Source organism: Alligator mississippiensis, chromosome 3, assembly GCF_030867095.1.
Source record: "Alligator mississippiensis isolate rAllMis1 chromosome 3, rAllMis1, whole genome shotgun sequence".
NCBI classification, from domain to species: domain Eukaryota; kingdom Metazoa; phylum Chordata; order Crocodylia; family Alligatoridae; genus Alligator; species Alligator mississippiensis.
This window is the reverse complement of record NC_081826.1, coordinates 35,640,068-35,666,882: the sequence shown is the minus strand read 5'-3', so window position 1 is coordinate 35,666,882 and position 26,815 is coordinate 35,640,068. Positions and strand designations below refer to the sequence as shown.

Genomic DNA, 26,815 nt, shown 5'->3' with positions numbered 1-26,815 from the left:
TTGAGCTGGGTGGAGGGGGAGCAGATCTGGGCTGGCAGGTTGACCTCTCAGGTCCCCTGCCAGCTGGGGCTGTGCCATCCCAGTTCAACATGCTATGGTCTTGGGTGCACGTGTAAATGCTGTAACCAGATCCAGGACTGAAGCTTTGCACACCCCTAATAACTATACCACAATGGTTTTAGGAGACTTCAGATTTTGCAAAGGTTTTGGAAATGCTCCAGTTAAAGTTGTTAGACAACTTATTCTACATGTGTTCTGGAGTAGGAACCTGAGTTTTACATCTTAAATTGAGTGATATACATGTGTATATGGAAAGGATATTTGTAAGCTATACAATATAACAAATTTAAACTTCATTGTAAAAATGAAGAATTTAGTGATGCAAGCAATTAATATACCCAGCAGTTAATTTGTGGTGATCTCACAGACAACGTCTTTATTTTTGTTGTTCTGATTTTACAGTATCGGTCAGGACGAGATCATCAGCGAGGCTCAGACAACATTTCCAATAAATCTTCAGACAGTGATGTCAGTGATGTGTCAGCTGTCTCTAGGACAAGCAGTGCTTCTCGTTTCAGCAGCACAAGTTACATGTCTGTCCAATCAGAACGACCGAGGGGAAACAAGAAAATAAGGTGAGTAGCTGGGAGCTGTAATGTTAGCCTCTGAATTAAAGTTCCAGTGAGTTGAACACCCTTTTCTGGTAAAAATTGGACACCCTTTCCTGTTAAAAGTATGAGTTAAATATGTTCCTAAACTTTAATGTATGGGCTATTAATAATACTTAAGGAGCTTTGCAAAATACAGGATTTGGGGTTCTCTTGTTAATGTTCCTTCAGTTTCTTATGCTATTTATTTTTAAATAGAATGTTTTTCATATGGAAAAGTTTAGCATCATGAAATGTCACTTGCTTGTCAGAAGGCATTTGTGACACCTCAACTTATATCTTTTAAAGACAGAGTTTAGTAAAAAACTCAACAGTTTCAAGGGTAGTTTAATTTACAAAATACTTGGCTGACTATGATAGAGAAGAATTGGGCCTACCTTCCAGTCTTTGTACCCCCAAACTGCCAATCAAACTGTGAAGGAGATATTGTGTACAATGAAAACAAGATCAGATCCTGTGTATTTAGTTGACATGTATATTTGTCACCAATACTTAATGCTGGGAAGGTTTCCCTCCCGGAAAAATTGAGATATTTAAATAAAGGATAGGTTTAGGTATTTCTCAGTTTCTAGGTCTGGTATTGTCTGCAGCACTGCAATATGTATGGAAAATGTTTATGCAGCCTTTTTTGTGTGTGGTTTATTGGTGTGTAAATTTGCATAGACTAAGTGCTTTAGATTGTCCAGGATAAACGATCCCATCTTAATCCTTGTCTAGACTATGCTGGGAAATTGACCAGCATGCTCTTAATTCTTACTTCATTTTCCTTTTTAGTTCATTTCTTTTCTTTTAAATTTTGCTGTCTGTATTGCATATGTGCTTTTTTTCTACACCCCTAACTACTTTGCTTTCTTTTTTGTTTGCATGCCTTCTTCAATTTGTGTTGACTTCCAAAGGTCAAGGGATATAGAGGAGAAAAAAGAGGGAGGGCAGGAAGGGGATGAGCATGAGGAGGTATTTCCTGAGGAGGAGGAACAGGAACATGAGGAAAAAGCAAAGGAACAAGAAGTTAATGAGAAGGGGGAAGGGCAAGAAGTGACAGAAAGCTGTGATAAAGAGGAAAATAAAGAGTCAAGAGATGATGAAAAAATCCAAGATGATGAAACTGAGGAAGGGAAAGAGAAAAAACAGGATAAAAAAGAGGATATACAAAGGCATTTCTCCCAAGAGGATGTCAGGTAAAATGTATTTCCATTCGTAGCTAGCTGCCTTAAGTCCTATAGTTCTCTTTCCTGTACCTAGAATGTATTTGTTTTCTTTTTTTTTTCTTTTCTTTCTTTTTATATTTGATATTATATATATTATATATATGTTTATATTCTTTATTCCCCCTCTCCCCTCCCTTCACCTTCAACCACCATTCTTTAATATCTAAGTAAATCCCATTTTTAACTTTAAATGTGGTAGCTCTTCATCCAAACAAATGAAACACATTAATTTGATCCATTAATATGCATGTACTTGCAACATTTTATTTCTTTTAACCTGTTTAACAGTTTAAATTTTTCTTCAGTATATAATAGAGATTCAGGGATATGATCTTTTATTGGATGATATCTCATTAGCACAGATGTCTTGTTTTGATACCTGTGGCCACAGCAAAATTAGAAATTGGGTTTCATAATACAGTAATGGGTTTTATAGTAACAGCAAAGATGCTACTATACTGCAGTTATGTTATCTTGTTCCATATATAAATGGATCAGCTGTACACATAGATAAAGACTTTCCTTTCATCTCCTGTGAATAAATGGTGTGGTGTGCTATAAAGTGTTAAAGAGTTATGTAGTTGTGCTGCTGTTCTGTGTCTAGAAATATTTTTAGTGCCATTAGATATACTTTTATCAATGAAATTTCTACATCTGCAGTTACACAAGAACTACAGCCTCTTATTCTGAAATTATGATTTTAAATGTGTATATTTCTTACATCTTCCACTTAATTTGCAAGGGCAAATGCAATATTCTGTATTTGATTTTATCATTAGTAAAAAGTGTTTCTTGACTAACTGAATATTTTTGAACCTCCTTTTTGTCATGTAACAATGGTAAAAAAAAAAATAAAAATGTTACTCTTGTTACATTGAACATAGATTTTTTTTTTGGCATAAGGACAATCATTTTTACCAGTGGGGCTATCTCACCCTCTCTGCTTTACTGCAAACTTCTGCTTAGACTTTTTATCAGATTTCTCTTGCTTTGCTTCTTGCTTTCAGTTTAAAGGAACAGTACAAATGTCACTCTTTTGAAATAGGTATGTGCTCACATACAATCGGATATGCAACAAACTTCAGACTGATATGTTGGATGCGTATCATGAGAATGACAGGCTTTTCAAATTGTGTAGGTGTTCAAGAACAGTTCAGATTTTTTTCTTACTACCTGTGGCCAGCCAACTGGTGAAAGCTCTTACCTTTGCTCTGAATTTTCTCTTCCTTCAGTTGTGAGTGATCCAGAAGGCAGGGGTCTGTCACTGACCTTGTAATATATTTTCCATATTTCATAAAATATAAGAACTTTATTGTTTCTCTTCTTTTCTGGTTATTATAGGGCCAGATTCTTTGATCCATTCTTTGGCCTTTGTATAGCTCCAGTGATGCATGGAGATGGAAATAGGCTGCATCTCCAAGCTGAGGAGTCCTCTAGCATGGGAAAGCCTTCAGTGGCCTCAGGTTATTATAGCCAGCTTCCAAATCACCCTACAAGCCAGAGCATAATGGAGGAATGTCCTGGTGTGGGGACAGTGCATGGTAATACTCTGCTATCCAAAATTGCCTAATGTCCCTAAGGGTACTCCAGTCTAAACCAGGACTATAAAAGGCTGGCCCCAGGATCACTAATGTAGTGTCCATTCCATTTTCATGTTACATCCCTTGATATCCTGTACTTTTCCCAGGAAGGAGTTGCACACAAAACATTCTACAATATATATATATATATTTTGTTTTAAGTATAATCTAAACATAGCAGAGGGAAAACATATATATTTTTAAATATTATATTAGAGTTTCCATGGTTGGTGTGTTATGATTTTTCAAAAGAGCCCACAAAAGATTTCTGTGTTTTTCTTCATTGGTAAAAATAAAATTAGCTCTTATTTTAGTTTGGGAAAAGCAACAGTTGTTGTATCTGTTAGAGATGTGTAAATAGGACAGCAGGTTTTTCCAACTGCAAGAGTACTCAGGAATGGTAAAGATGCCTGTATATTGTTCACATTTCTATCCAGTGCATTTAGTGAACAGTAGGAATTTTAAGTGTTTGGGGTTATGTTGCCACAGGTCTAAAATATTATGTCTTTTCATACAACAGTCTCAAGACAATGTTTGAATACTTTGCATTCTGCTCATCTAATTGAATCTTCATAACCTTATCAAAGGCAAGATGCCTGCTATTAGATAATCATATCCTGCAGTTTGTGCAGGAATTTAATTTCATGACATGCAAAAAGTATCTTGCTAACAAGTAGTAAACCACTTAAAAAATAAAATGTGTACCTTCATGTTGTGTCTTACCAGTGTTCTTCAGTGCTGGCTTACAGAAATTTTTAACATAAGAAAAGTAGTAAAATATAAGCAGACAGCCACCACACTCGCACAGAACCTAATATCATAGGCCTTATAAGAAACATAACTTGTTAAGGTAAATGGGATGAGGTGCAAATTCTATACAGTATAACCTCATAAATCTGGCATGCTCGGGACCGAGCACCTGCCAGAAATGTGAAAATTCCAGATTCTTGAAAACAGAGCAGCGACTGATCATGGGGCAAGGGGTCTTTAGGTCCCAAAGCAGTGGCCACACACAGAGTGGTGGAACAGGGTAGTGGATGGCAGCAGCAGCTGCCACATGCAAGCTTCCCCCTCCACTGCTCCAGGACCAGCTGCTGCTACACCCCAATGATAGTATATTTTTAAAAAGTGCCTGATTTTTGAGAATTCTGGATTTTTGATATCTAGATTTATGAGATTATACTGTATACTTAAAAAGAAGTTTGGACTTCATGTATTGCAGCTATTGCATACAGCAGAAAAATACGGCCATTAACTACATAGGGAAACTAAAAAACTAAACAAGGAATGAAAAGAGGATACTTTTCTTACCACAAAAAGTGAGGGAATTGGCACGTGTAAAAGAAGAAATGTAAATTAAACACCTCATGATATTTTTAAAGACTATAAGGTATTCGTATAAGGGTAACTGTGGGTACGTCCAGATGAGTGTGCATGTGCCTCATGCAGCGTGTCAAAGCAGTTTGAGAAACCACAAGAGGTATGCTAGGAACAAAAAAAATGTTTCCTGCACTGCATATTTGCAGCTCTGACTCTAAATTTGATACCTGGAAATTCAGGTATCAAAAAAAAATGCACAGAAAAAAAGCAGAACAAGGCACAGTCCTGGACCATACCCTGAGGGAACCCAGTGGTGAATCCTCCAGAAACACTGTGGTATCTGGCCAGAGCATCTTTATGGTGCTTCTGTTGCCCCAGCATGCACCCTTAGTGTGCGGGGCAAGCAGAAGTGGGGCAAGGCTGCGGCAGGACTTGGCCCCAGGCACTGTCCGAGGTAAGCAGATTTGGAGGGGGGGGGGTACTGTGTGGTTTCTGGTGGAGGTTGTGTGTGTGTCTGTGGGAAGCAGCAGGGTGTTTGTGGGAGGGATGTGGCATTTGTGTGGGAATTTCAAAGGGGGCCACCACATATCCCACCCTCCCACCCCCTGCAGCACCAGCTGAGCTATGCCTACGGCAGTGCTGCCTGATCCAGTCTGTCCGGGGAGAATGGGCCAGGCCCGACCCAACCCAGCCTCTGCTGTGGCTGTGCGGTCCCTGTCCAGGTCTGGCAGGCATGCAGCCTTGGGGTCATATGCTCTCACAGGTGGCAACAGGTCATATCCAGGACAGCAGGTTTTTCAGCAGGATAGAGCTCTAGGTTAGGGCTGCTTCAGCAGTCCAGCTAGCACAAGCAGCTAATGTCCCCAGGTACCAATTGGCCAGTCCCCAGTCTGGCATTGGGGGCTGCTGCCTGGCTGTGACCTGCTGCCATCTGTAACAGCATCCACCCGCTTGGACCTGAGGCCTCATGGCTGTGTGCCTGCCAGACCTGGATGGGATGCCCCTGCTCTGCCATCTGGGCAGCTATCGCCCAGAAGATGTGCTCCTTGCGGTGGCCGGCTTTGAACTGTCAAATTGTGTCCTCTTATCCCCAAATAGCCAGGAGGCCAGCCACCTCATGTGTCCCACACATTTACAAGTTTAAAGCAGTTTGGAAGCCTACCAGTGCCTCTATCATCATAATAAAATACATTCTAAATATCTATATGCTTTGGCATTTCCTTTTGGGGTTTTTGCCATAGAAAAATCAGAGCTGCCCTTACCCGCTTCGCTCATGGACTGCCCCACCACCCGCAGTCATCCATTCTGTCCCCACCCCCCCGCACAGCAGCAGTGGCTGTTGGGTGCTCAGGGCCTACTGTGGCCAGAGCCCTCACCGGTGCCACCTGTGCCACTTGTTGCAGGTCCAGCCCAGTGCAGCACAGTGTGGGGCCATGCACCTTCAGGCAGCCCACGGCCGCTTGGGCTATCACCCAGGGCCTGGTGCCGCTTGCAGGGACCACGTGTGACACCAGGCTGGATACTGTCTCCACATCCCTCCACACTGTGCACACCCGGTGCTAGTAGCCAGCCATGCCATGCCAGGGGCAGCATTGTCAGACCCACCATCTGTGCAGGGAGAAAATGTGCAGTGGGACCTGACTTGGCACAGCCCACTAGTGTGCCTTTGCACAGGCCTGGGAGGCATGGCTCCAGGATGCATGGCTCCTGTGCAAAGGTGTGCACTAGCTGCATGGGCTGTGCTGGGTCACATCAGGCTGGCTGGGTGTGTTTTCCATGAGGTTCAGGCAGCGATGCACCAAGGCCTCTTGTAGGCACAGTGCCATGGCTGTGCATTGCTGCCTAAGCCTCATGGAGAATGTGCCCAATGTTACCTGGCTCAGCTCACCCAGCTATCACACCTTTGCACAGGAGCTGCATGTCCTGGAGCCACACCTCCCGAGCTCATGCAAAGACACACTAGCGGGCCATGCCGGGTTGGGTCCTGCCACATGCTTTCTCCCTGCACAGACTGCAGGTCCAGCAGCACTGCCACCAGCATGGCCCAGCTGGCTGCTACTGCTGGGTGTGTGTGGTGTGGGAGGATGTGTGCTTTGTGGAGGGGCTCGAGTAGGGGTCACCACATGCCTGCCGACCCACCCCCTGCAGTGCTGGTAGAAGCAGCCAGCACAGACATGGTCCAGCTGTAAGTAGAGCCCCGCGGCAGTGTGGTGCTGTGCTGTGTGATGCAGGCTCTGTGCTGAATGGAAGCAGACCAACCCAGCCTGACCCAGCTCACTAGCACACAGCTACTGGTTCGGGCTGGGTTGGGTCCGTTCAGCATGTACAGAGCCCACATCAGGCAGTGCCATGCAACCATGGGCTGCAGGGGGCAGGTGGCAGGGCATGCGTGTGGCAGCCCCCACTCAACCCCCTCCACAAACCCATCCACAGACCACACATCCCCTGACACCCCCACATCCCGAACTTACCTGCCACAGCACCCAGATCCCAGTCAAGTCACAGCCTTGCCCTGTTCTTCTGCTTGCCCCAGCATACTAAAGGCGTGTGCCCCGTGTGCTGGGGCAACAGAAGCACCATAGAGATGCTCCTGCAACCAGAGCATCTCTTTGGGGGACCAGCTTCTGGGTTACCTCAGGGCATGGTCCAGGACTGTGCCCTGCCTCGCTCCCCACCCCCCCTGGCTTTTTTTTTTTTTTTTGATACCTGGATTTCCAGGTATCAAATTTTGAGCCCATGCTGCAAATATGCAGCATGGGGAACATTTTTTCATTCACAGCATGCCACTTGCAGCGTCTCACATTGGTTTGGGACACCACAAGAGGCACGTGTGTGCTCGTCAGGACGTGCCACATAGGTGCAAAGATCTTGCATTTGCAGGATGTATAAGAACAATGTCCAGTAGGTTCTAAGAACAATGTCAATAGTGATAGAAAAGATGATAGGCTAGACTGATGATTATGTCTCTAAATAACTTTATGGTTTTTTATGGTTAGGGAAGAGACAGGAGCAACAATACTGCTTTCAGTATAGCTCAAGTGGTCCTCTCGGGAACGAAAATGTTAACAAACCAATACATAGATAGTTCTATGTAATCATCATTTTAGTTGTCTCATCAAAATTGGAAATGGCCAAGCTGAGATGCCTCATATAAATATTGGACAAAATATTAGGTAGGGCTGAACCTTGCCTTGAGAGATCAAATCCCTAATTGTTGAGAAGTTCAGGAAATATGTCAGATTGTTTAGATATTTCAGGTGGACACCTCATTTCATAAAATTTATAAATTAAAATCAGTAAATAAGGTCATAATCCTCTCAACATTTAAACTTTGTAGAAGTCATCTCATTGCACATTGTTTACAGGACTGTTGTTGTTACCATTGCCTATAATAACTGTATGATACTTTGAATGACCCAAGAAATGTTTCAGACATAGTTTCACTGTTCACTAGTCATCAAAAAACAGTTAAATATAGTCATCTATATCAAAAGCTGCTTAAGAGATCCATGTGACCAAAGTAACTGACTGGTCTCAATATAAAAGGACAGGAGATCATTTGTCAATCTAACCATTATAGTCTGAATCCTAAAACAAGACTAGAATCCAGACTGGAATTTTCCCACAATGTAATTGGTATACAAATGCATCTTCACCTGAATAGCAGTCCTTTTCCACAGAACAGAAATTTGGAGACCAAAGGTCTGCTAACAAACACTTCATCAGAAGCTGGTTCCTTGAAGAGATGTCAGACTGCAAGTTAGAAACCCCCTTCCCAACAATACACAAAGTGCTGATAATGTTTCTGACTAGTAATGCTGCTTGCTTTAGTAAGTCTAACTTTAATACTTAAAATAAGTGTAGCTGAGAAGGCGGGCCTTAGAAATTAAAAATCATGTAGAGAAGGATGGCAGTATCAGATGGCTAGTTGTGTATTCTATGCCAGTCAAAGAGACTAAGTGCCCGCCAGATCATTGCATTAGTCACTGTAGCACTTAAGCATAGAAAGGCAATAAATATTCTTGGGAGCAATAGCTATGATTAAACATTATGAAACAAAAGATTTGTATATGTTTGATATATAGCTAAACATAACAGCATGGTTTTGAGGCAATAAATGGTAGCATAAGCTTAGCATGGAAGCTTCTTTAATCTAATTTTTCTAGTATTTCTTTATTCTGTGCCCATGCTGCCATGTATTTTTGCCTGAGTGAAATATTCATTGTTTTAAGGTCTCTTGTGAATAATACTGTAATAATATATCAACTCCCAAGAGCCTTTAGGCCTAAGGAATGATTAATTATTTTTGTAAGTTCATTATAATTATTGCAGAAAAGCTGTGTCAAATTAGCCAAAAGCTATTTTTTGAACATCATTCTGAATATCAGTCTGAAAGATGGTGGTTGTAGTTGTTGTCATCATTGCTATTATAATTTGTGTTACCATGGGACCAGGATGTCTCAGTGCTGAAGTAGGAACCCATTGAATTAGGTCTTGTACTAGGTAAGCACAGGCACAACAGACAGTCCTTTCCCCAAACAGCTTACACTCTAAGGCCAGGTATAGACATTACAGGTACCTATACACACCATGGGTTTTAATCCTCATTAAATTAAATAGGTTTATAAAATTTTAACTTGTTTATTTTGGAGCATCGCATCTGTGTTTACATGCACTAGGTTTTCGAACAAATTAAGATGGGTCTCTGGCCAGTGACTCAGGAGAGTGGGATGGTCCAGTGCTGCCCCCCTATACCTCTGCCCACCCAGCCTCCACTGCCCACCCCATGCTTGTGCTCTGCCACGCAGCAGTGGAAGCAGGGAGCCAGTAAACCACACAAGAAAAAAGAAAAATAAAGTGAAGCAATTCAAAAGCGAAAGCAATTTGAAGGGGTGATCTACAAAAAAGTTGCAGCATCATCTGGTGGACAAAGAGGCTCATTACACATCTTTGAATGCCTTTGTGTTTGTATATAACAAAACCATGGAAGTGTTGCTTTAATTCCCAGCAAGCCAAACTAAACTATGTCCGAGGAGTTTTAGTTTAATGCACAAGAAAGATTTTTAAAGTGTTAGAAAATCCTGCTTATACAAACAGACACACAGTTGCAGCGCATGAAAGGGCAAAAATAATGGTGTGCACATGAGCCCTACACTTTTACTGGTATAAATGCTCGGAAATCAGTTTAAACCCATAACAGTACAGAAGTTTTGGCATACATAGATTGGTTTAAAAATGGTGGAACCTGGTCTAAGATAGACCTGGACTGATGTGCACTCAAACTTAATCACTTTAGGTTAGACCTGGGAATTAAAATTCTGTACCAGATCCCTTATCAATTCATGTTAGGTCGCTGTCCACCAGCATCCCAGGCACCTTTGTGGTCCCCTGCTATCCCTTCCTCACAGGGAGACATGCAACCACTTGCCCCGCACTCAGCTGCTCTGGACGATTGTCCTGCCCACCGGGTCTCACAGATCTGAGTCAGCATAATGGCTGCTGATGATGGGGAGAATGGGGAAGGGGTGCTCAGTCTTGCCTTGTAGCCTGGTGGTGCTCCCTTGGGATGTGCCTGCTTGTGGGTGCATGGGGCTCCCTCAGTGGGTATGTGGGAGCCCACCTAAGGACCTCCCTGCCCCCCCTCCTCCCGCGAGCAGCCCCAGCTCTGGCCCCAGGGAACACCACTAGGCTGCAGAGGATGGGAAGCATGGATGCCTGTACTTCCTGACTGCAGCTGTAATGCCTGTGGCTGACAGTGACAAGGGAAGGGGTGCTAAGCCATCTGGGCAGCCAGCTGGGGAAGGCCTTGTTACTATATGCCCTCAACAGTCTCCAGCAGCCCAGGGAGCTCACTGGAAAGTGTACAGGAGTGCCCCCAACCTGTTGGCCTCAGCCAGTTCAGACAGCTTGCATGTCCCCCACCCACCACCACCACCAAAGGGCAAATGTTTGTTCTGTTTGCTTCAGAACTAACCTACACCCCTTACAGAAACTCATGTAATTTTGATGGATTCCACATCAGGCTCTTTGAAAGTCTGTACTTAGCCTTTTCATAAGACTATAGAGAGCAGATCAATAAAGACAGGTGATCACAAGAAAACAAGTCCAATATTATAAAAGCCTTAATCTGTCTGTCTGTCTGTCCATAATGCTTTATATGCACTCTGATTGGCTGACAAACAGTCAGTCAAAGTGTGAAGAAGCATACGGACAAGTGGCAGCGTGCCATCAGGATGGCGGACACAGGGGATGGGATCTCCCTGGAGGCAGCAGCAACGAAGTGGACGGGATGGGGGGGTCGCACCCTGCTGCCCTGCTCCAGAGCTGGCCTCGCCCCCCTCTCCTTGCAGGTGATGGTGGCAGTGGCATGGGGGGGAGCAGTGTAAGGACACCACAGGGGGCCAAGGCTACTGGCACTGGCCTCAGCCCACCCCTCCCCCCTTCCGTTGTCACCACCTGCAGATGATGCGGCAGTGGTGGGGGGACAAGCGGGCCCGTTGTGGGTGGGGGAAGAGAGGGTGCACTGTGGCGGTGGCAGTGCCGGTGGGGGGGGGAGAGGAGGAGTGGGCCTGGGCCCAATGCGGGGTGGGGTGGAGGAGCGAGCCTGAGCTGGGGGAAAAGCTGACCCGCCATGGCGGTGGGGGTGGGAGCAGCAAGCCCAGCCCAATGCGGCCCAGTGTGGCAGTGACTGGGTGAGAGGAGGAGCGAGTCTCCTCCCCCTGCATCAGGCCTGGGTCCACTCCTTCCCCCCCCACCATGTCGGCCCTGAGCTCGCTCCTCCCATGCCCCCGCTGACACCGGGTCAGCCCAGGCCCACTGCTCCCCCCCCACTGCCGCAGCCCAGCTTCTCCCCACCCTCGGCCCAGTCCTCCCCCGCATCAGGCCCGGTCCTCCCCTACACCCGCTGCTGCGGCGGGGAGGGTGGAAATGGGCCCAGACTCCAAGCAGCAGCAAGGAAGGGGAAAGCAGGCTCAGATGGACAGGACAGAGCACAGGGCTCCATCTCCACCCAGTCCCCCTCCCATCATTTTTGACAGGCAGTTGGCTAGTGAAATAATATTGGTCATCATGAAGGACAGTAGTCCTATCACACTGGGAGCCTAACTGTACCAGGCTTTTTGTAGGTGTCATGGGAAAGGAGAGTTTTAAAGAAGGGCTTGAAGGAGGATAATGGGGTGGCTTTTCAGACATTTAGAGAAGCTGCTCTTGAGTACAAAGGGAGAAAGCATGAAGTAGCTTGTTTGAAAATATAACAGGTTGGTCACACTGGTTAGGCTGACTGGAAGTGAGAACTTATCTTTTAGTAGAGAATGAGATATGATAGTTAGGATGGGCATAGGCTTTGAAAGAGAAGATATGTTTGATGAAAAGTAGAAGCAGAAGCCAAAAGCGATACATAAAAATCGTTAACATGGTCGAAGTGACAGGCCAAGGGAATGATCATTGCCTCAGCATTCCAAATGGATGTGAGCAACACGAGAAGTAACCATGAATGTCAGAGAAAAGGATGTTGCAGTAACTGAGACACAGGAACAAGAGTTTTAGTCAAGTGAATAGATTGCAGATACCATAGCTTAAAATTATTTTGCAAGTCTTAGATGTAGCCTGGATGCAAAGGCCTGTGGAGATCCAAGTTGAAGTTCATGCCTAGGTTATAGGCAGTGGTGTAAGTGGGGTGGGGTGATTTGGGCAACCACCCTGAGTGCTGACTTGAGGGGGCAGAAATAAGTAGCTACTGCTGCAGCTGCACAATCATAAAAAAGGAAGTTTCTGCTGCTTCTGTGTGTAGCTAGTGCCCTGGGTGTCTGACCACATCATTACACATCTGGTTACAGGGTCGAGTGACAGGCAGAATGGTGTTTGTTCACTGTACTTGGGAGAAAATATAGTGGGGAATGAAGAGTTCTATTTCAGCTAAATTGATAACTATATATCTGCAAGGAAATGTCATAATGAGAGACTGAGATTTTGGTTTGGAGAGGTCTGGACTAGAGAGGATGTGTGAATCATCAGCAAAGAGAAAGGAGTTGAATGTCTGCTTGTGAATTAAATTACCCAGAGATAAGGTGGAGACAGAAGTAAAGAACAAAACAGAGTCCTGTGGGACCCTCTCAGAAAACAAAAGGGATGGGGTAAAAAAAAATGCACCAAAGCACATGTTGAAGGAATGATTAAGATTGATTGAGAGGTATTAAAAAAAAGCAGGAGAGAACAAGGGTCATGGAAACCAAGGGAAGACTAAAAGAAGACCATGACTGGATGTCTTAAAGGCAGCTGACAAAACAAAGACAATGGAGATGGAATACTCAATTTGAGATATGGTTTAGAAGAGGTCTATAAGCACTTTGTCAAGAGTGGTTTCCAGTGAGTGCAAATGATGGAAAATATAGTAGAGTGTTTCTCAGCTGGAATCAGTAGACAGTAACTCCAAAAAGTGATTGTAATCAGTTAATTTAATTAGCTAGGGAGAAAGGGAGAATGAAGACAGGGATAGTGTTGGGAGAGAACAGTGGGATCAAGGAATTTTTTTTTAGGATAGGAGAAACCAGAGATTGATTGTATTGTGAAGAGAGTGACAAGTTAAGGTAAAGCATAAATGAGGAGGAAGAGAGAGGAGGAAGGTAAAGCATAAATGAGGAGGAAGAGCAGGAAATGGAACAGGGTGGACTGTCTGGGACTGCTGGCCAGATTAGAGGAAGAAAGCAGAAAACAAACTACTGCTTCTGTAATAGAAGAGAAAGAGGAGCAAGTTGTAAAAGGAAAGGAATTGCTAGGTAAAGAGACAAAGTGTTGTATTTGGTCCATTTTGAGAAGAAATTTTCTAGAATCTATGTAGGGAAAGAGTGAAGGCAAGAAGAGGGAAGTATTTGAGGAATCTCAGATGTGTTAAGAGGAGGCTAGGATTGTGGACATGGGATTCAATTAAATTAGAGAAGTAAAATTATTTAGTTAGGAATGTGGGGAAGGAGGAGAGAGTGAATTTGTAGTGGAGAAAGTCAGTCTGGTCACATGGTTTCCATCACTTTCCCCTCAGTGTGAAAGCAGGAGCAGAGGAAGCAGTTTTTAAGATAGAGGGTATTTCATCCACCTTTTTTGTGCCCTTCTGGCTCATTTCCTTTGTTTTCTTTTTCTATATAACGTGTAGCCTGCAGTTCCTCTCCATGAAATGTCAGGTCTATGCTGGCAGTACCGTAGCAAAGGTGGTGTCAATGGTCACTGGCACCAGGCTCCCTTGCACCTCTCTGGGTGCTGACTTGGGGCAGCAGAGGGCAATAAAATGCAGCTGCTGCCAGCAGCCACGCAGTTGCAATTGCAGTCATGGTTGCAACTGGAAGTTTCTGCTGCCCCTGGGCACCAGATGCCCAGCTGCATCCCTATGCAGCTGTATGCTGGTGCAGAGGGGTTGCCTCCTTCTTTCCCCTAAAATTAATTTAAAATATATCAATGCTGTAAAAGGATTGGAGGAATGGAAATTGGTGATGTACCTACTTGCATGGCAGTGTAAATAGGTGTGATAAGTGAAGTGTCAGAACTGGACTGTACATTAAAAGTTCTTTGGAGTTGGGACTGTTCTATATTTGTATAGCAGATGACCATGACTGGGGCCTCTAGCTGCTACTGCAATATAACCTACTATAACAGAATTGCATATTGACAGGGAGATAAATTAGATGACCCATCAGTGCTTTTTGAGCATTTATGGTTACAAGCTAGAATCTTAAAGCACCAGGCATCAAGGGGTTTCACTGCTGTGTTGTGAACTGCTCCATTTTACTAGTATATGTTGGTATAATTGTGAATAAATAATCTTTGACAGATTTTATTTTAAAGTGCTCTCTATTTTTTTTCTATTTAAACTGAATAGATGAATGATATGAACAAAAATATCCTGCTTTCCCTTCTGAGTCATCCACATGAGAATGCTTAAAAATACAATAATAATAAAATAAGTGGGTGCATCTACATGAGACATTTACTGCGGAGTAGACTAATTAGCTCCACAGTAAACATTGCATGTCTACACATGTGGCCCTATTAGGCTGGAGTAAAAACTACTAGTATTTATAAGCACTACCCTGCTATGCAGCTTTTTCCTCCATAGCACTGCATGTGTAAATCCTGCCCCAGCTGGCTGGGGCACAAGGGTGCTTCAGTGCGGGGGCTGCCTGCTGGCTAGCCCTGCACTGGAGCAGCCTCGTGCCCCAGCCAGCTCCTCTGCAGCATGGTGAGCTGGGAGAAGCAGCCCCAGGCTACCAGGCTGACCCCCTGGGTCCCCAGAGTTTATTGCTTTGCATTAATTGCACATGTAGACATGCCCAGTGTGTATTAAAAGCAGATTTATAGTAAACAAAAAATAAATTTATTCCTGTTATTTAATGAAAACATTTCCAGTGTAGAACAACTGACTTTTGCTCAGTATAGATTCTCGCTGCTATTATTTTTTTTTGTTTAAAATGTGGTAGTATGATGAGGACTCAGCTGAATTGGGGTCCTATTTTGCTAAATGGTATTCAAGCGCACAGGTGGATTCAACCTTTTTGGAAGTCTATAAACAAAGATTAGATGTATTATTTAAAAATGTATTATAGCTCAGTCAGATGATTTGGTCTTGATGTAAGACTTGCTGAGTGAAAGTATATGTCCTATGTTATCCAGAATGTCAGATGAGATGATCATAATGAAAAATCTATGTATTTGGCAATTTCCAAAGAGATTATTACCATCTTAAGATGCTAGATCCTGCTCCCCTTCACCAGTTGAAACCTAAAGAGAAATGAAGATATGTAGTACATAGGATAAAGTAAACAGAAGCTATAAGCAAGGAGAACAGAGGCTAGCAGAATAGCACCAGCTCCATTTCAGTAGGAACAATATAACAATAGAACAATTTACATGAACAATAGAAAGAGTCAAGGTTAAGTTAAGGGTCAGAAAACGTTGTAGAAATGCAGAAAAGGAGAAACGGAACAAATCTCAAAAGTGTGGATTAGTTTGTATTAGAAGTTTAAAATAATAAGTTCAGAAACTCCTCATCCAGAGCCAAAATGCTGATTAGGAAGACCTGCTTATCCAAATGTAGATGGTTCTCCATACAGGCAGTCCAGCATAATTTGGACCTAATTGAGGCACTGTTCTTGGATTATATGTTGCTCCTGAAACAGGCTGGATCTTTCAAGTAATCCCTGCTGCAGTATCAGTGTATCATGCTCTGATATTGTCAGACTTCTTCCATCCAATGATATTAAGATTCCTCCAAGGCCTTCAGAAAATTTACTACTCTGTTGAAGACTTGACTTCTAATAGGGATTCTAACATTCTTCTAAAATTCCTGGAGCCACTAATTTAAGCTGCTGTTTGGCTGTTCAGTACATCACTTAAGATTCGTCCTTTGGTGATTTATCTCATGGTGGAGGGTCAACAAGCTCCCAGCTCTCATGGCTGGACCTCCACGTGCTTCCTTTCATAGGAAAGCACAGCTGGAAGTGACATCACAAGGTTAGCTAATCCAGCCCCCTGCTCAAGACAAGATTACCTCTGACTAAACCATGGCAACCAGGTGTATGTCTAACCTGCTTTTGAAAGTTTCAAAGGGTGGAGATTCCACAATTTTTAAGGTAGCCTGTTCCAATGCCTGACCACCTCATAGTCAGAAAGTTCCTCCTAATCTTGCATGACCAACCTCATCTCCTTCTATGACCAGGTGACATATCACATGGACAAGGGAGAAGAAATTGACATCATATATCTGGACTTTAAAAAAGCCTTTGATCTGGTGTCCCATGGAAAAATTGGCCAACTGTGGCCTCAGCTACACCACAGTTCGATAGCTGGGAAATTGGCTCCGAGGTCGGATCCAGAGAGTAGTGGTCAATGGTAGTGAATCATTATGGCTCTCCATGACCAATGTCATCCCCCAAGGCTGTCCTTAGACTGGTTCTCTTTAACACGTTTATCAACCATGTGGACATTGGTATCAGAAGCGCACTGGCTAAGTTCACCAATGACACTAAACTTTGGGGCATAGCGTCCACACCTGGGGGCAGGCTAGTGATCCAGGCTGACTTGGATAAACTTAGTAAGTGGGCAGATACAAACCTGATGACATTCAGTACCAATAAATGTAAGGTACTCCACCTCGGGGGAACCCCTCCCCCACAACATAATTATAGGCTCGGCAGTGCTATGCTGGCTAGCACCATTGCTGAAAGAGACTTGGGAGTCATGATTGACCACAAGATGAACATGAGCCACCAATGCAATGTTGCAGCTGGTAAAGCAAACAAACCTCTGATTTGCATCCATAGACGCTTCTCAAGTAAATCTCAGGATGTTATCCTCCCGCTGTACTCGGCCTTGGTGAGGCCGTAGCTGGAGTACTGCATCCAATTCTGGGCTCCACAATTCAAGAAGGATGTTGAGAAGCTTGAGAGAGTCCAGAGGAGAGTCATGCGCATGATCAGAGGGCAAGAGAATAGGCCTCGTGGCTGCCTGCTGCTAGCAGCCTGGGGTCTGTGGAAGGCAGCAGAGGCCTGCTGAAAGCCCAGGCTGCTTGTTGCTGGCAGCGGCTGCCTGTGCACCTCAGGGCAGAGCAGGGAAAGGGCCAGAGCTGCACTGCTACAGCAAGGATCGGGCTCCTTACAGCTCCCCTGCCATCTGCCTCTGGCACGCCAAGTCCAGGTTGCGGGGTTTTTTGGCACTCAACCCAAAAACATTGCTGACCCCTAATCTATAAGGAAGAAATCTTGAAATAAGAAAACATACCAGGAGATAAAAAGTGCTTCTGAAGTCTATTATGCAGGAATAGGACATCAAAGACTACTGGAATTTAAACAGAGAGTATGTCTTGTAATAAAGAACAATTATAAACCCTACCATAACTATGGGTCTTCATGATGTTGGATTCAGTATGGTTCCCACTGCAAGTGGGCATCTGCACCTCCTGCCTATGCAATTGGATTATTGTAAATAGCAGTGTCTATTGTGGACACACTTTTACCCTGAGTCTCCTTGTGCTGCTGTGTTAGGAATTAAGGATGAGGCAATTGTAAGCTTGCACCTGTCTCCATGAAATTCCAAGCCTGTGTGGATGAAGACTCCACAAGATTGGGACAGAGAACAGTCATTTAATATACTGTAATAGGAACTTTATTCTTATAAGCTAAATAACAGTTCTTGTCTCTGAGTATGTCAGATAGAACCTAATAATAGAGACTGGCAAGCAGTATCCCCATATCCCCATGACCCTAAGGGCCTTATCACTGAGGACATTTAGCACATATTTTATTTAGATCGCAGAAAACCTGACAATGGATTCTCTGAGTAGTTACAAGTTAATGATTACTATGCTGTCTAACATGATCCTGTGCACAGCTGGTTAATTGCCAGTCCCAGCCCCTGGACCACACTGGAGCTGGTTCAAGACCCTTACTCCCCATATTTGCAGCTCCTAAGAACCACGTTTGCACTACACCAAAGCCAGTTCAAGACTCCTCTGTGGTGCTGGTACCGACAATCAGCTGATTCCGAAAGAATAGGAGAATACCTTTGTTTTCATCATGATTTTTCCTACTTTTGTGAGCGCTTTAATGTTTTCTCTGTTGGTTCTAGTAGTGGAATGTATAAGAGAGTCAGGGTGCATTTAATAGAGTCACTATTTGCTCTTTATTTCCACATTTACTTTCAAGGAATATATCTGGCTAGCCCTAGGCAATCTTGCAACATGGTTGCATTTTATAATTTAACATTAATACTGTAATATTTGAGAACAAATGGAATCCTTTTCTGACTTCTCCCATCATGAAGGTCAAAAGTCTGCCTGGACTTAGGCAGCCCTTTGGGACAGAAAGGCTAAAGCTCAGCAGTTTCTGCAAGCAAGTCAGGTAGCTAGCATCGCATCTGCCTGGCTTTGACTCCCCTGCTTAAAAGGCCAGGTACTCATTTACAGCTGGGTCAATGGAAAGGAGCTTTTGGGGCAAGCCAAGAGTGAGCTTTCACTCATAACTGCTTGGCCCTCAACATCCAAACTGTGAACTTCTTTAACTTTTGCTCTGAACTGGGAGGCCTGAGATTGAAGCCTAATATTAAAATTAATATGTATTTTGTTCTTACAATAAGCATATTTCATAATTTAAATGTGGTAGTAATGAAGCATTTCTCATCACTTATTTGGCTTGTAGTTAGCTGTGTGGTGACAATTTTCATACAGCTTGGGTGAATCTACATATGTGCTTTACTGCAGAGTTGAGTAACTAGTTCTGCAGTAAAGCATCACAGTCTACATGTGTACTTGGTGTATTAGGGTGCACTAAACTAATTAGCTCAGAGACAGTACTATCCTACAGCAGTCATTTACTGCACTGAAACACACATGGAAATGGTGACTGGGCAAGGGCCAGACTCTTGCCTGCCACCTAGCCACACAGCTCTGCAGGGTCACCACTCTTGTGCCCCAGCCCGCCCCTCTCCTGCCTAACACCACCACTCAGAGCCCAGGGCTGCTCCACCTTGGCCATACTTCTTGCCAGTTCAGGCTGCTCCACCCTGGCTCAAAATTCTGCTGTCTCAGGCGCACATGTAAGATGCGGTGCCTGGGAGAAGATTACTCCTGTGTAAATTACGCTGGAGTTTATCGCGTTGCCTTAATTGCAAATACAGATATACCCACTGTGCCATAGAAAGCTCCCAGATAGATATGTTAAACACAATTCTTATATACCTTTAATAGGGCCATGAGATTACGTTTTTATGCAAGAGGCAAAGATTTTTGTGTGATGATTTGTTGGGCCAACTATATAGTTGGGAGAGATCTTAGGAAAAATTTTGGGCACAAGGTACCCTTCCTCAGGTGTGGGAAAGAAGCAGATACAGGTACATAGCTTAATCTTCTGCCCAAAAGATTCTCTAAAATCTCTTGCAATTATATAGTTGGTCCAATAAAAGATATTACCCCCAAAATCTCACATATTTCTTGGACCATCATGGTTAGAAACATTGCTTCAACACTGCTTTATTTTTTAGACATTTTTCAGTTTCTGATTCTGAAATTTAAGTCTATAAAACCTATGGTTCAGTTTGCTGAATAAAGGCTTATTTGGATCTACACCATATCTTTCAGTGATTCCTAAATTTAAAACTGATTTTGATTCTCGCCAGCATCTAATTTGGAACAGTTACAAACAAAGAACAATACAAACAATGCAAAAATCCTTTTAATATGTATGTATTGAATACAAATCAATTATTTCCTTTTTAAAGGGCAGGGAGAGATCTTTTATTAAAAGTCACTTCATTTCTGTAAAAAAACAACAACACTGTTGTTCTTGGCCTCATTTTGAAGAAGCCATCCACTGCAACATTTTTTTCTTCTGCTTTCCTTTCCAGTCCTAATGACAGCGATACCATATGTATTCTCAGCAGTGTGACCACAAATTATTTTGAAGTTATTTCTTATTTGAGAAGCCCATAGGAGCCTTGATATCAGAGGATGTATATATATTTAAAGTATATCGTTATAACCAGAACCTAACCTCTGACACACTACTGCAGTCACAGTGAGTCTACAGACATCCACTGGGGTCACTGCATTTTTACATTGATGAAATATTTGTGGGCCATGCCTGCAGTTTTTGCTATCACAAGAAACCTTGGCTATATACTTTCCTTATTACTAAATGTTGCTTATTTTGATTTTTATACTAATATATATATATGCTTTGCTTAAAGAGTACTGCGTATAACAAAGCAGATTGCAATCACTTATTTATTCACTAATGAATTTCTCTTTAAAAAGACAAAAAATTTATCTTGAGAGCACTTTTTAAAAGAAATATTACTTATGAGCTCAGTTGCTTTTGGTCAAGCTACTCCTTCCTTTTTCATGTCTTTGTGACAAGATATTTAGCAGAATTCACAATTTTTTTTTCCAATTTGACAGGCCATACTGTGAGCACTTCTGCTATGACCTCAAACTTGTGATCTCCAGGCTCTCAATCATGCGTCCTAGTGCCCACATCACCCCAGCCTCTGTGGTCAAGCTATACTAATTATCATTTAATTAAATACATGTAATAACTGTCTACATCAGTTGTATAAATAGTTAGCAAATGAGTCAATTTGATCATTTTTGGCCAAGTGAGGAGTTGAAGGATGAAGTCATAATTTCATACCTGTAATGTCTTTGTGAATTGACTGATGAAATGTCTTGGCCTGAAGCATAGTTTCCATAGAAATATTACTTTATAACTCATAAATCAACCCCAACTACTATTATTGTACAATTTCTTCAGAAAATTAATGGAATAAAAGCCTCTCTGAATAGGAAGCATCTATTACATTTCTATTAAAGATTTAGATTAAAATTCTTGTCCCACTTGACAAAAGGTATATGAGGAAATCTTCAAAAGTCTGATGACTTTGTGCTGAACTATTTCTCTATCACAAATAAGGAGTCATTAAATTATTTTGCTAAAATATCACAGCACATCAGCTCATTACTTTCCCCATAGAATGGGAAAGATAGTATTAGGACCACAACCTGAGGAAAGCCAGTTTTAGATAAAACCTTGTCTAACTCTTTCCACAACTGTACATTGATTGGTTGAATAAAAGATATCACAAAAAAATCCTCATCTCTTGTTCATTTCCTGGACCATCACAACCACAGCAACACTTTAAATTTACTATTAAAAATAATTCATGAAAGAATTAAGAAAAAAGATAAAGAAGTTAATTTTGGTATTTTTGTTAATTTTGGTATTTTCATTAATTTGGGTATTTTTATTGGGGGGGAAAAAAGTGATTTCAGTGTAAATTGGATTCTAACATTTACCCCAGGTGTGTCCGAGATGCAACTGTGGGCCAGATATGGCCTTTAGAGTCTCATTATCTGGACCCTGATCATGGGTGACTGGTGCCTCCCAAGTCTGGGGGGGCACCAGATCACTGACTGAGGGGCCAGGGGTTGGGGAGCCCCCCAGCAGCTGATTGCCAGCTGCGGGGTTGGGGGCCCAGTGGCCAATCGCTGAACCAACAGTGAAACCAGAAGTGCAGTTCTGCTGGCACTTCTGGTTTTGCAGCTGGTGCTTCCAGGTGGTGTATAGCGATCTCAGGGGGTGCATATGCACCTGCGTGTACTCCCTACATGTTGCCAATGACTCTGATGCTGACCCATGCAGGGCCTGTCCAGGTCCACGCCTGCATGCCAGATCCAGCATCCACTCTGGCCAGTTCAGGATATAAGCTGCATGTGGTGCCCCTCTAGTCAGTCTGGGGAAGGCACCAAATGCAGCACAGGTCCCGAAGTGGGAGCTGTGTGCAGCACAGGTGCTGGATCTGGCATGTGGGGGGAGGTGGGGACTCCATGGGTCTCCAACATGCCAGATTCAGTGCCCTCTCCAGGTGGTCTAGGGCCTGCACTGGACATGGTGTCTGCTCCAGACCAGTAGGAGCAGGTGCCACATGCTGCTCCCATCCCAATTCAATCAAGGTGGGTGCTGCATGTAGACAGTCAAGGATCTGGCATGTTGGGGGTGTGGGTGTCTAAGGGCCAAATTGGGCCTGCACTGTTCATTCAAACTGCAGACTGGTCTTGAGCCATGGTCCAGATTTCAACAGCCCTGATTTACACTTAGCATAATGACAGGATTATATTCCTGGCCTATTGATATTTTTCACTTTAATCCGGTATGCAGGACAATAATTGACAGAACTGTAACAAAATCCTAAAAGCTCCTACAAGATGCAATATTTTCAATGTCATCACTAGATAAAGAATTATATTCTTGCTCTTCCTTATATTTAAAAAAAATATTTGTATTATTATTAATAATGTAAATAGAAAAAAAAATCCTCTTTGGTAATCAAGATCTTAACAAAGTGTACCATACCTAAGGTATAAAAAAAAATAATTGAAATAAGCACGTCATTTTTGGTAATTAGTTATTTTCTAGACCATGCATGATACAAATTTCATTATTTTTGGTATAAGAAAATATAGATTGAATATTTTCTAAGTAGCTGATATGCAATTACTGACCTTCAAAATTCAATTTTCCCATTTATCACTGTAACATATGCAAAACTCATTGTATTGCTACCTGCCATGGATAATCTTCATTCAGGAGCAGATGCCAATAGATATATTCATTCACCTTTCTTAGTAAGGACTACTCTACTAGTAGTCCTTTCACTCTGGTGTAGAGCTAAAGCATTATTCCCTGTAAGTAAAGGTTCACAATTTGACTCCAGTCACTGGCCAGGAAGATTAAGAAACTGAACTACAGCAACACCCTATTAATAATAGAGAATTAAAAATCACGTAGCTTGTAGGTACCTTTGTATGGAAGCTGGTCTGTGCTATAATATTGATAAATATTGACACTTGGAGACTGGTACATGTAGTTAGATATTGACTGACGTGATTACTTCATCAGATTAAAAGGATATATGATTTGGATTTGTTTCAAGTAAAGATTAGAAAATAGGCAATTTTTAGATGTCTTTGAAGTATGTTTGTAGATCATTGTATTGACCTGTGTGGGCTTGAACTTTGAGGGGGTTGGGCACAGCTTCCTCAGGTGATGCATTTTGAGACAGAGAGAAGGAAGTCTGTGTAGCTCAATTAGCCTATAGTCTGTATAGGGCTAAGAGGGAGAGTTGGAGATGTTGGGGAAGGGAACACAAGCCAAAGGCAGAGATTCAGGTTGAATTACCTAGAGGAAAGCAGGAGGTATAAGAGGGAAGGGCTTGAACAATTGTCGGCTATCAGAACCTAAGGTATAGCAATGAACTGTTAAGTTGAAAAAAGACTTGTTTTGATTAAGTTGACATTTGACCTGTGGTATTATTGTAATAGAGTATAAGAAAAAAAAAAAAAAGGTGTTGCATTTTTGAGAACCCAGAGAGGGTAAAAAAAGGCAATCATCGTGTCTGATGCTGCAGCAAATATGACCATGTTATGGTGTGCATGTTCATGAAAAGATTGTGATTCAGTAACAGCTGATTTATCTTACAGTCTGCACACATACCCTCCCAGCCAGGATATTTGTCTTGGAAACAAATACGTAGCATGTTTTTCATTGTTTTATGTCCCATGTGAAAAGGCATCATTTGCTTTATTTTTCTTTTGGGGTTAGGCTTTATAGTCTTGCTAAGCAATTACATTTCCTGCATATGAAATAGGAATTATTTGCTTTTTCTACATTTGTTGCTTTCTATTAGATTGCTTGGATCCAGAGAGTATCCTTACTTGTTCTAGGATATGAGCCACCAATGCAGGGAAGCGGTCGGTAAGGCTAACTGCACCTTCTCGTGCATCTACAGATGCATCACAAGCAGGTCCAGGGAAGTGATCCTTCTCCTCTATGCGGTGCTGGTCAGGCCACAGTTGGAGTACTGTGTCCAGTTCTGGGTGCCGCACTTCAAGAGGGATGTGGCTAACCTTGAGAGGGTCCAGAGGAGGGCCACTCGCATGGTCAGGGGGCAGAAGTCCAGGCAAGATAGACTAAAGGGCCTGAATATATTCAGCCTCCACAAGAGAAGACTGAGAGGGGATCTGGTGGCCATCTATAAACTCACCAGGGAGGACCAATGGGAAATAGATGAGGCTCTGTTTCCCTGGGGACCACCTGGGATAACAAGGGATAATGGCCACAAATTGATTGAGAGTAGGTTCAGGCTTGATATCTGGAGGCATTACTTTATGGTTAGGGCTGCCAGGCTCTGGAATGGGCTCTCAAGGGAGGTAATGCTCTCCCCTGCCTTGGGGGGTCTTCAAGAGGAGGTTGGATACATATCTGGCTGTGGTATTATGATCCCAGCACTCCCCCTCTACGCGACATTGGTCAGGTCACAATTGGAGTACTGCATCCAGTTCTGGGCACCGCACTTTAAGAAGGATGTGTCCTGCCTTGAGAGGGTTCAGAGGAAGGCCACCCACTTAGTTGGAGGGCAACAGGGCAGGCCCTATGAGGAGAGGCTGAGGGACCTGAACCTGTTCAGCCTCAGCAAACGGAGGCTGAGGGGGGACTTGGTGGCTGCCTACAAATTCGTTAGGGGAGATCAGCAGCAAATAGGAAGGGCCCTATTTCCCCCAGCAGCACCAGGGGTGACGAGGAAGAATGGCCAGAAGCTTCTGGAGAATAGGTTCAAGTTAGAGATTAGGAGGCACTATTTCACAGCTAGGGTGACTAGGATCTGGAACCCACTTCCTAGGGAAGTGGTCCTCACTCCTACCTTGGGTAAATTCAAAAAGAGGTTGGATGAACACCTGTCTGGGGTCGTGTGATCCCAGCGTGTGCTTCGACCAGTAGCTGGGGGTTAGACTAGATGATCTATTTAGGTCCCTTCTGACCCCAAACTACTATGAAACTATGAATCTATTTCTGCCCAGGGCAGGGGGTCAGACTTGATGATCTGTTCAGGTCCCTTCTGACCCTAGAAACTATGAAACTATGATGCCCACAGAAACATTAATGAGTTTAATGAGTCCTTAAGAAACCTAATTGTGAACTCAGTGGGTGTGTCTACATGAAATGCTTAGTGCACAGAGACCATAGATTCATAGATTCATAGATGTTAGGGTCGGAAGGGACCTCAATAGATCATCAAGTCCGACCCCCTGCATAGGCAGGAAAGAGTGCTGGGTCTAGATAACCCCAGCTAGATGCTTATCTAACCTCCTCTTGAAGACCCCCAGGGTAGGGGAGAGCACCACCTCCCTTGGGAGCCCGTTCCAGACCTTGGCCATTCGAACTGTGAAGAAGTTCCTCCTAATGTCCAATCTAAATCTGCTCTCCGCTAGCTTGTGGCCATTATTTCTTGTAAACCCCGGGGGCGCCTTGGTGAATAAATACTCACCAATTCCCTTCTGTGCCCCCGTGATGAACTTATAGGCAGCCACAAGCTCGCCTCTCAACCTTCTCTTGCGGAGGCTGAAAAGGTCCAGGTTCTCTAGTCTCTCCTCGTAGGGCTTGGTCTGCAGGCCCTTAACCATATGAGTGGCCCTTCTCTGGACCCTCTCCAGGTTATCCGCATCCCTCTTGAATTGTGGCACCCAGAATTGCACGCAGTACTCCAACTGCGGTCTGACCAGCACCCGATAGTGGGGAAGTATCACCTCCTTGGACCTATTCGTCATGCATCTGCTGATGCACGATAAAGTGCCATTGGCTTTTCTGATGGCTTCGTCACACTGCCGACTCATGTTCATCTTGGAGTCCACTAGGACTCCAAGATCCCTTTCCAGTTGCGTGCCACCCAGCAGGTCATTCCCTAGGCTGTAGGTGTGCTGGACATTTTTCCTCCCTAGGTGCAGCACTTTGCATTTCTCCTTGTTGAACTGCATTCTGTTGTTTTCTGCCCACTTGTCCAACCTGTCCAGGTCTGCTTGCAGCTGTTCCCTGCCTTCCGGTGTGTGCACTTCTCCCCATAGCTTTGTGTCATCTGCAAACTTGGACAGAGTACATTTCACTCCCTCATCCAAGTCGCTGATGAAGACATTAAAGAGTATCGGTCCACGGACCGAGCCCTACGGGACCCCACTGCCCACACCCTTCCAGGTCGAAACCGACCCATCTACCATGACTCTCTGGGTGCGACCCTCCAGCCAATTCGCCACCCACCGGACTGTGTAGTCATCCAAGTCACAGCCTCTTAACTTGTTCACCAGTATGAGGTGGGATACCGTATCGAAGGCCTTCCTGAAGTCTAAGTATACGACATCCACCCCTCCTCCTGTGTCCAGACGTTTCGTAACCTGGTCATGAAAAGAGACTAGATTGGTCAGGCATGATCTGCCTGCCACGAACCCGTGCTGGTTTCCCCTCAGCATAATTTGTCCTGCCGGGCTCTCACATATGTGAGCCTTGATAATTTTTTCAAAGACTTTGCCAAGGATGGAGGTGAGACTGACTGGCCTATAGTTGCCCGGGTCCTCCTTCCTCCCCTTCTTGAAAATGGGGACCACATTGGCCCTTTTCCAGTCCTCCGGGACTTGGCCCGTGCGCCACGAGCGTTTGAATATTCCCGCCAGTGGTTCTGC

At 43.7% G+C, this 26,815-nt stretch overlaps 1 protein-coding gene across 7 annotated transcripts in view; it reads left to right on the top strand.

Annotated features, from left to right (window-relative positions):
* The window catches only part of RIMS2 (regulating synaptic membrane exocytosis 2), a 933,811-nt gene that overhangs the window by 798,817 nt on the left and 108,179 nt on the right, over nucleotides 1-26,815 (top strand). For 6 of the 7 annotated variants that reach the window (XM_059723819.1, XM_059723822.1, XM_059723820.1 and 3 more), the window contains one exon: nucleotides 463-635. In XM_059723819.1, coding sequence (XP_059579802.1) covers nucleotides 463-635 — 173 coding nt within the window. Of the gene's footprint in view, nucleotides 1-462; nucleotides 636-1,564; nucleotides 1,847-26,815 lie in introns of all 7 variants that reach the window. The other variant, XM_059723817.1, reaches the window with a different exon arrangement.